Below are 11,219 nucleotides of genomic sequence, written 5' to 3' on the forward strand. Positions count from 1 at the left end.
AGTGAGAGGACAGCTACCTGTAAACTAGGAAGACAGCTCTCACCAGACATTAAATCTCCTGGTGATCTTCAACTTGCAGTCTCCAGAAGTGTGAGAAATAAGTGCCTGTTTATAAGCTACAAGTCTGTGGTATTATGTTATAGCAGCTTGAAGTCATTTGAGACAGAGGACAAGGGGAGACTGCTGATTTATTTTAGCAAGGATTGAGGGACTAAATACATGTGCATTTTTGATAAAACATGAAAGGGCATGGAGGGAAGACATGTGACCCTACCAGGATCCTGGCAGAAGACTTGCAGACTCAACCTGGATAATACAAGGTAGAGGTTCTGCTGTGGGTGGGAGGAGAGAGTGGGACAGAACTGGGGACTTGAGGTTAGGGATGGGAAAAAGGAGTATTTAGCAAACACCCAGGAAAGGAGTATTTAGCAAACACCCAAGGGAGATTGGAGGCAAGTGCTGGAGGTCAGCATGTGATGTGGGTGAAAAATGTTGGGACCCTCATAGGTGCCAAAGTAGGTGCCAAAGTAGGTCTGCATGAAGCACAAAGCTGAACTTGCTATGGGTCTGATCCTACCCAAGGATAGAGAGCTGAAGCTGGGGACCCTATGGGATTCCAGTACTCAGCAGCATTGGGCAGCTCCTGGAGTTTCTCCTGGAGCTGGACCATGTGGAGGCAATGGTCTAGCCATGCATCTCCATGCACTGTTGTTGCTTCAATATAAGGGAAGAATGGGGTCTGGCTGGCTTCTGGTTTCACATGGTGATTGGGATCTTCATGGTGGTCCTACTCTACATGCATATCTGGTCCCAGCAAGTGTGCTGGCCCCACCTGCAGGCTGGGATCTCTGTAGAGGCCTGCCCCTCTTTGGTGGCCTCTTTCTTCCCTCTGGCTTCTTGCCTCATGGCGGCCTTGGCCCCTCCCTAAATGATGAGTAGATTCTGTGAAAGCTGGGGTCTCATATCTCATGGGTCTCACATAAGCAAAGGGTTTCAAGGTATGGCCTCGTTCTGCCGGGCTATGTCCTAGCATGAGGTCTTCACCTTCTACACCAGGGTGGTCTGGCTCCTAAGGATGCCTACCTGAGGTGAAATCGAGAAGCAAAGAGTAAGGAGAGCCTTTGGGGAAGGAGAATGAGGGAGGTTTGTGGACTGCCCAAGAGCCTCAGCACTTCCTCCTGATCATTTCATTTATCCTTCACAACATATTAATACCTTATATCAATCTACAAAAAGGTCAGAATCCCTATAGCTCTAGGAAGGGAGGGTTGAGATGTGGTGCTGTGTGGTGGAATCAAGCCCCATCAGTGTTTTCTTTGATCCTCCCTCTACTCTCAAAGGATAGCAGGAACAAAAAGGAAGGGACATTAGACTAGGGCAAAGCCATAAACAAGGGAAATGTTTCATGGTTAGAAATTTACAAGGAAAGCAACCAAAATGGGTTCACTAATTTATCCCAAATCATGCAGACAGAAGTGGGAGAAATTAGTTAACTTTGGCCAAGTGGAAGAATTATCCTTCCCTACAGGGAAGAGGGAAAGGAGGAAGGGAAAGAGGAACCAAGTTGGACAGCAAAGGTAGGGGTGTTTCAGGGAGTTGTTCCTGGCCCTTTTTAGGGTACTGAAGATTCTTTCTCCACCCAGACAATACAGAATCCACCAGGGCCTGTAGATCATACCTGATCTGTTCTGCTGTTTACTTCTTTGCAGCTGGCTCTGGAAGTCTGGAGATTCAAAGCTGCTTCCAGGAGACCCTTCCAAGAAAAGGGGCCTGAGGATTGGGGTGTTTAGAGGTATCCATGTGTCAAGACTGGGGCTCTGATGTCAGCCTTCAAATGTGCCTCCCATAGGGCAGGAAGGAGGAAGCCTAGGACAGGTCCTCCCAGAAACCCTTGGACCACCTCATATATATATATGGAAAATAGGTGGAGCCAGAATGGGCAAGCCTGGTCTGACAAGGGAGCAGTTAATTGGGCTATAGTTTTCTGCCTGCCATGATGAAATCATTCAGACATAGATGCTTGCTAGACTGATTGATCTAATTATTACAGAAAAAATATACATAATTACAATTGTTAAGTACTAGTGAAAGGGAGGTGTGATAGCATGAGAGTGATTAATAGGAGGGTTTGATTAGGTTTAGAGGGGATTGTCAAAGAAAGCATCCAAAAGAGGAATATTTGGGCTGAAATAGGCAGGATAACTAGATGTGCACCAGGTTGGGAGGGGCAGGGAGTGGAGGCAAGGGAGGGGAAGAACATGTGCCCAGGTGATAGACAGAAGAAAGCCCCACCCATCCCAAGATTCGAGAGGGGGCCAAGGCCTGGCTGCAAAGGTGGGGGTGGGGGTGGTGTGGTGTGAGATGAGGTCAGGGAGAGTATGAAAGTTCTGGTCTTCTTCTAAGGGTAACAGAAAATCAGGGAAGTATTTCAGACAGAGGGAGATGCTATGATGGGATTAACATTTCATGAAATATCACCTTGTCAATGAAAGAGAGAGCAAATTGAGAGTTTCCAGATTAAATCAGGAGGGCAAGGAGGCTTCTTGCAGTCCTTTGTGTTCAAGATGATGTCTTATTAGACTAAGGTGGTAGACCATAAAGGAAGAAAAAGTTCCATGGTTAGAAATTTACAAGGGAAAGAACCAAAGTTGTAATGGTCTGGACACACCCTTGGAGGAAGGAGACCGCCAAATTGGTAGTGCTGTTTATTTATTTATTTGTTTGTTAATTAAAGTTTATTGGGGTGACAATTGTTAGTAAAGTTACATAGATTTCAGGAATGCGATTCTGTATTACATCATCTATAAATCACATTGTGTGTTCACCACCTAGAGTCAGCTTTCCTTCCATCACCATATATTTGACCCCATTTACCCTCTTCAAGAATCCCCCACCCCTCTTACCCTCTGGTAACCACTAAAGTGTTGTCTGAGTCTTTGAGTTTTTGTTTCTTCATGTCTTTTTCTTGTTCTTTTGTTGTTTTCAGTTTTATATCCCACATATCAGTGAAATCATATGGTTCTCTACTTTTTCTGTCTGACTTATTTTGCTTAGCATTATAATCTTAAGTACCTTCTACGTTGTCGCAAACAGTACCTTTTCATCTTTTCCTACAGAGGCATAGTATTCCATTATATATATATATATCACAACTTCTTTATACATTCATCTGTCAAAGGACACTTTGGTGGTTTCCACATCTTGGCTACCGTAAATAAACGTACAATGAACATTGGAGCACATATGTCCTTATGGATAAATGTTTTCAGATTTTTTGGGTAGATACCCAGGAGAGGGATTACTGGGTCATATGGTAATTCTATTCTTAACTTTTTGAGGAACCTCCACACTGCCTTCCATGGCAGCTACACCAGTCTGCAGTCCCACCAACAGTGTATGAGGGTTCCTTTTCCTCCACAGCCTCTGCAATACTTGTTACTATTTGTCTTGTTGATGATAGCCATTCTAACTGGATGAGGTGATATCTCATTGTAGTTTTTATTAGTATTTCTATGATGATTAGTGATATTGTACATTTTTTCATATGTCTACTGGCCATTTTATGTCCTCTTTGGAGAAATGTCTCTTCAGGTTTTCTGCCTATTTTTGTTTGTTTGTTTATTTATTTATTTATTTATTTATTTATTTTTAATTTATTTATTGGGGTGACAATTGTTAATGAAATTACATAATTTCAGGTGTACAATTCTGTATTACATCATCTATTTATTGGGGTGACAATAGTTAGTAAAGTTACATAAATTTCAGAGGTACAATTCTGTATTACATCATCTATAAATCCCACTGTGTGTTCACCACTCAGAGTCAGTTCTCCTTCCATCACCATATATGTGATCCCCCTTACCCTCATCTCCCTCCCCCACCCCCCTTACCCTCTGGTAACCACTAAACTATTGTCTGTCTGCCCATTTTTTAATGGGATTGCTTTTTGTTGTTGTTGTTGTTGAGTTGTATGAGTTCCTTCTATATGTGGATATTAGCCCTTTATCAGAGGTATTGTTTGCAAATATCTTCTCCCATTTGGTTGGTTGCCTCTTTATTTTGTCAATGCTTTATTTTGCTGTGCAGAAGCTTTTTAGTTTGATATAGTCCCATTTATTTATTTTAGCTTTTACTTTCCATGCATTTGGAGTCAAATTCATAAAATACTCTTTGAACGCAAGGTCCATAAGTTTAGTACCTATGTTTTTTTCCAAGCAAATTTATTGTTTCAGGTGTTATGTTTAGGCTTTTGATCCATTTTGAATTAATTTTGGTACATGATAACAGACAGCAGTCTAGTTTCATTCTTTTGCATGTGGCTTCCAATTCTGCCAGCATCATTTAGAGAAAAGGCTGTCTTTTCTCCATTACATGTTTTGGACTGCTTTGTCGAAAATGGTGTGTCCATATTAATGTGGTTTTATTTCTGGGTTTTCAATTCTATTCAATTGGTCTGTGTGTCTGTTTTTCTGCTAGTACCATACTGTTTTGATTATTGTTGCCCTGTAGTACAAGCTAAAGTCAGGGAGTGCGATACCTCTAGCATTGTTCTTTTTTCCTAGGACTGCTTTGGTTATTTGGGGTCTTTTGTGGTTCCAAACAAATCTGATAATTGTTTTGTTCTATTTCTTAGAAAAAATGACATTGGGATTCTGATGGGGATTGCATTACATTTGTATATTGCCTCAGGCAATATGGCCATTTTAACTATAATGATTCTTCCATCTATGAACATGGAATGCCTTTCCATTTCTTTGTGTCATCTTCAGTTTCTTTTAAAAATGTCTTATAGAAAAAATTAATGTGACAAAAAGCTGGTTCTTTAAAAAGATTAACAAAATCGACAAACCGTTGGCTAGACTCACTAACATAAAAAGAGAGAAGACACTAATTAACAAAATTAGAATGAGAAAGGGGAAGTTATCACGGACACAACACAAATACAAAGAATCATTCAAGAATACTATGAAGGACTATATGCCACCAAATTCAATAATCTAGAAGAAATGGACAACTTCTTAGAAACATATAGCCTTCCAAGGCTGAGCCATGACGAACTGGAAAATCTAAACAGACCAATCACCAGTAAAGAAATTGAATCAATCATCTAAAACCTTCCCAAAAGCAAAAGTACAGGACCAGATGGCTTCACTAGTGAATTCTACCAAACATTCAAACAGCATCTAATACCAATCCTGCTCAAACTCTTCCAAAAAAATGAAGAAGAGTTAGTACTCCCTAACTCATTTTATGAGGCCAACATTACCCTGATACCAAAACCTGGTAAGAACAACATAAAAAAAGAAAACTACAGACCTATATCTCTGATGAATACTGATGCAAAAATCCTAAACAAAATTTTAGCAAATCGAATACAACAATGCATTAAAAAGGTTATTCATCACGACCAAGTGGGGTTCATACCTGGGGCACAAGGATGGTTCAACATTCATAAATCCATCAATGTGATACAGCACATAAACAAAATAAAGGACAAAAATCATATGATTATATCAATTGATGCAGAAAAAGCATTTGACAAGATACAACATCCACTTATGATTAAAACACTCAATAAAATAGGTGTAGAAGGAAAATACCTTAACATAATAAAGGCCATTTATGACAAGCCCTCAGCTAATCTCATAATTAATGGTGAAAAACTGAAGCCCTTTGCTCTACGTTCAGGAACACAACAGGCTGTCCCCTATCACCTCTGCTTTTCAACATAGTGTTGGAAGTCCTTGCCAGAGCCATCGGGCAAGAGAAAAAAATAAAAGGCATCCAAATTGGGAATGAAGAAGTTAAAATATCACTCTTTGCAGATGACATGATGCTATATATAGAAAACCCTAAAACTCCACCAAAAAACTATTAGAAACAATCAACAAATACAGGAAAGTTGCTGGCTACAAAATCAACGTACAAAAGTCCATTGCATTCTTATATACTAACAATGAAATCTCAGAAAAAGAAATACAAAAAACAATTCCCTTTGCAATTGCAGCAAAAAGAATAAAATACCTAGAAATAGACTTAACCAAGGATGTGAAGGATTTGTATGCTGAAAACTATAAGACATTTTTGAAAGAAATTGAAAAAGACACAAAGAAATGGAAAGACATTCCGTGCTCATGGATTGGAAGAATCAACTCAGTTAAAATGGCCATATTACCCAAAGCAATATACAGATTTAATGCAATCCCCATCAAAATCCTAATGGCATTTTTTAAAGAAACAGAACAAAAAATCATCAGATTTGTTTGGAACCACTAAAGACCCTGAATAGCCAAAGCAATCTTAAGAAAAAACAACAATGCTGGAGGTATCACACTGCCTGACTTTAGCTATTACTACAGGGCTACAATAATCAAAACAGCATGGTTGGCAGAAAAACAGACACATAGACCAATGGAATAGAATTGAGAACCCAGAAATAAAACCACATAAATATGGACAGATAATTTTTGACAAAGAAGCTAAAAACATACAATGGAGGAAAGACAGCCTCTTCAATAAATTTGCTGGGAGAATTGGATAGCCATGTGCAAAAGAATGAAACTGGACTGTTATCTGTCACCATGTACCAAAATTAATTCAAAATGGATCAAAGACTTAAGCATAGGACCTGACACAATAAACTGCATAGAAGAAAACATAGGTACTAAATTTATGGACCTTGGGTACAAAGAGCATTTTATGAATTTGACTCTAAAGGCAATGGAAGTAAAAGCTAAAATAAACAATTGGGACTATATGAAACTTAAAAGTTTATGCACAGCAAAAAACACCATCGACAAAATAAAGAGGCAACCGACTGAATGGGAGAAGATTTTTGCAAACAGATCCTCCGATAAGGGTCTAATATCCAAAATATACAAGGAACTCATGAAACTCAACAACAAAGAAACAAACAACCCAATTGAAAAATGGGCAGAGGACCTGAAGAGACATTTCTCCAAAGAGGACATACAAATGGCAAATAGACATATGAAAAAATGCTCAACATCACTAATCATCAGAGAAATGCAAATAAAAACCACAATGAGATAGCACCTCACCCCAGTCAGAATGGCTATCATCAACAAGACAAATAGCAACAAGTGTTGGAGAGGCTGTGGAGAAAGAGGAACCCTCATACACTGTTGGTGGGAATGCAGACTGGTGCAGCTGCTATGGAAGGCAGTGTGGAGGTTCCTCAAGAAATTACGAATAGAATTACCATACGACCCAGCAATCGCTCTCCTGGGTATCTACCCAAAAAATTTGAAAGCATTTCTCTATAGAGACACGTGTACTCCAATGTTCATTGCATCTTTGTTTACGGTGGCCAAGACATGGAAACAACCAAAATGTCCTTTGATAGACGAATGGATAAAGAAGTTGTGGTATATATACACAATGGAATACTATTTCGCGTTAAGGAAAGATGATATAGGAACATTTGTGACAACATGGATGGATCTTGAGAGTATAATGCTAAGCGAAATAAGTCAGACAGAAAAAGCAGAGAACCCTATGATTTCACTAATATGTGGTATATAAACCCAAAACAAGACAAACAAATGAGAAACAAGAACTCATAGACACAGACAATAGTTAAGTGGTTATCAGAGGGTAAAGGGGGTGGGGGGAGGGAAATGAGGGTAAGGGGGATCAAATATATGGTGATGGAAGGAGAACTGACTCTGGGTGGTGAACACACAATGGGATTTATAGTTGATGTAATACAGAATTGTACACCTGAAATTATGTAATTTCATTAACAATTGTCACCCCAATAAATAAATTTAAATATAAAAAAATGTCTTATAGTTTTCAGTATGTAGGACTTTGACATTCTTGGTTAAGTTTGTTCCTAGGTATTTTATTCTTTTTGCTCAAATTGCAAAAAGAAATGTTTTTTAATTTCTTTTTCTGATATTTCATTGTTAGTATATAGGAATGTAATGGACTTTGGAACGTTGATTTTGTACCCAGCAACTTTACTCTATTTGTTTATTGTGTCCAATAGCTTTTTGGTGGAGTCTATAGGGTTTCTATAGAGAGAATCATGTCATTTGCAAAGAGTGACAATTTAACCTCTTCATTCCCAATTTGGATGCTTTTTATTTCTTTCTCTTGCCTGATTGCTCTGGCTAGGACTTCCAATACTATGTTGAAAAGCAGAGGTGACAGGGGACAGCCCTGTCGTTTTCCTGAGCATAGAGAAAAGGGCTTCAGTTTTTCACTGTTAATTATGAGATTAGCTGAGGGCTTGTCATATATGGCCTTAATATGTTAAAGTATTTTTCTTCTATACCTATTTTATTAAGTGTTTTAATCATAAATGGATGTTGTATCTTGTCAAACGCTTTTTCTGCATCTGTTGATATAATGACATGATTGTTGTTCTTTATTTTGTTTATGTGATGTATCACATTTATAGATTTGCATATGTTGGACTATCCTTGTGCCCCTGTAATGAACCCCACTTGATTGTGATGTATAATGTTTTTAATGCATTGTTGCATTCTATTTGCTAAAATGTTGTTTAGGATTTTTGCATCTGTATTCTTCAGAGATATTGGTCTGTAATTTTCTTTTTTTGTGTTATCGTTACCAGTTTTGGTATCAGGGTAATGTTGGCCTCATAAAATGAATTAGGGAGTATTGTCTATTCTTCATTTTTTTGGAAGAGTTTGAGCTGGATTGGTATTAGATCCTCTTTGAATGTTTGGTTGAATTCTCTAGTGACGCCATCTGGTCCTGGACTTTTGGGAAAGTTTCGAATGACTGATTTAATTTCCTTACTGCAGTTCAGTGTGTTTAGATTTTCCAATTCTTCATGATTCAGCCTAGGAAGGCTATATGTTTCTAAGAACTTGTCCATTTTTTTATAGGGTATTGAATTTTGTGGCACATAGTCCTCCATAGTATTTTTGGATGATCTTCTGTATTTTTGTTGCATCCGTGATAACTTCCCCCCTTTTATTTCTGATTTTGTTTATTTATGTCGTTTCTCTTTTTATGTAAGTGACTTTTCTTGTAGGTGTTTGTAGTATGTTTTATTTTCTCTCTGACTGCAGCCTTTTATTCTCTCTTATGCTGTGCTGTTATATTTTCTCTCCATTTTCCCAGCTTCTCACACACTGGCAGAATTCCCTGGAAGGCAGGCTTCTCCTTTGTGAACAGCTCACCTGGGTCATAGGGCACGGCCTCCATGGTGGAGGGGGAGGGGATGTGGAGAGCTTCCGAAGTTCCAAACCTCTTCCTGCACCAGATTCAGAGCCTGCGTGTTTCAGCAGCTCAATTTACTCTTACAAGGATACATCCAGATAGGTGGGCACAGGGCTGGGTGGGCTGTGAGAGGTGGCCCAGAGCAATGGCAGTGACCACCACCACAGCCAGTCCTGCACCCAAGGTTCCTTCCCCTTCACCAGAACTAATTGGGCTGTGAGTCCATGGCTGTGGGCCACATTTCTCAGAACAGCAAATATTCTGTCCTTTTGATCTGACACAGGTACCATTCAGCTTCTAGCACTGGGAGGGTGAGGGTGGGCCGATTTCTGGGAGGGTGGGGAGGAGTTGGTTGGGCTCCTAGCCTAAGCCTTTCTTTCTCTGCTCAGTAGTGAGGTCTTAAACCCCCATTTTTGCCCTTCTTCTCTCATTGTTTGCTCCGAGGTCTCTGCTGTGAGGGTTTGGTTCAGCCTTGTTGTGTGCTGATCCCTCAGGCAGGACTGTGGGCTATAAGTGGAGCACTAGTAGTTGGAGTTCTTCCCTCTCCCGTGACTGCAATTGTTCCAGAATTCAACCAGCTGGGAAGTCCGAGCTCCGATCTGTGTACTGTGCCTGCAAAGCAGGCATCTCCACATTTCCCGCTTCCCTCCTTCCCAATTTACTTGCCCAATTTAAACTTGCCCAATTTAAACTTGCCCAATTTACCCACTTAGAGATGATTTCAGTTGCATCCCTCTTAGTCTTGCCTATCTGCTGCACAGGGAGTTTTTTATGGAATTATAGTTGTTCAATTTGTAAATTCCAGGGAAGATTCAAGAGGCTTATCTCACACCGCCATTTTCATGATGTAATCCAAGCCCAAGATCTTAACCTCTTCATGATATTGGTGATATTTGTAAGGGAAATTAATGTCAGACCAAGTTCATGTTTTGATTAAATTGGAAAATGTGTATATTATACTCTGATTACTACTGTAACCAATTATTACAAGCATAGTGACTTAACATATCACAGATTTATTGCCTTTGTTGTGGAATTTTATTTCATGTGCTCACCACCTCTACAAATCTGTCCACTTGGGGTGTGGTGCCTGTGTATCTTTGCCTGTCTGGTCTCCAGTTGGTGGAGTTACCTTTTTTATACTGTCACTTCTCAGTACCTTTTAAATTTGACATAATGTTAGTTTGTTTCAGTTTTTTTTCTAGTTCTGTAATTTGTTGATTGTATTTAACTATACTAGTTTTGTTTTGATGCTTACTGTATTGTAAAGCACATATATCATGTGATAGGTGCCCTATAAATCAATAAATGGTAACTTACAGGCTGAAAAAAAAGTACTGAAAGTCATAACTTCAAAATAGGTCTCACTGAGCTAAAATCAAGGTGTCAATGGGCTGGGTTCCTTCTGGAGGCTCTATGGGAGAATCTGTTTCCTTGCCTTTTCCAACTTCTAGAGGCTGCCTGAATTCCTTGGACCATGGCCACTTCCTCTATCTTCAAAGCCAGCATTGTAACAAAAATACTCTTGGGGTCTCCAGTACTGATTAACTGGGAAGAGGGTGGAATTAAGAAGCATCAAAAGTGCATGTCTTTCGCAGGTTGTTATGTACATATTTTCTTCAGTTTTTAAAAAACAATTTCATTAAAAGATTTTCTTCTCCTTCCATCACCATATATGGGACTTATAGATGATGTAATTCAGAATTGTACACCTGAAATCTATGTAATATCACTAACAATTTTCACCCCAATAAATTAAAAAAAAAGATTTTCTTCTGTTAATTTAAGAAAGATTGTGTATTATGAAAAATTTCAAATATATCTATAGAAAAGTAGATAGAAGAATATGATGACCCCCCCTTTATGTACTTATCACCCAGTTTCAACAGTTATCCACACAATGCCAATCTTACTTCATTTCTACCCCACTACTTCCTCAACACTGGTTTACTTTGAAATAAATCCCAGTTACCATGCCATTTAAATCATAAACATTT

The 11,219-nt window shown here is 39.0% G+C and overlaps 1 protein-coding gene across 1 annotated transcript; it reads right to left on the minus strand.

Annotated features, from left to right (window-relative positions):
- Positions 1–466: 466 nt before the first annotated feature.
- PRR20G (proline rich 20G) lies at positions 467–9,207 on the minus strand (the record flags this gene model as incomplete). Its single annotated transcript, XM_081078383.1, is given in 5 exon segments — positions 467–502; positions 504–573; positions 792–1,069; positions 1,679–1,770; positions 9,183–9,207. Coding segments are annotated over 5 exon segments (501 nt in total).
- Between the last annotated feature and the right edge of the window lie 2,012 nt (positions 9,208–11,219).

The sequence above is a fragment of the Rhinolophus hipposideros genome (assembly GCF_964194185.1).
Source record: "Rhinolophus hipposideros genome assembly, chromosome: 17".
NCBI classification, from domain to species: Eukaryota; Metazoa; Chordata; class Mammalia; order Chiroptera; family Rhinolophidae; genus Rhinolophus; species Rhinolophus hipposideros.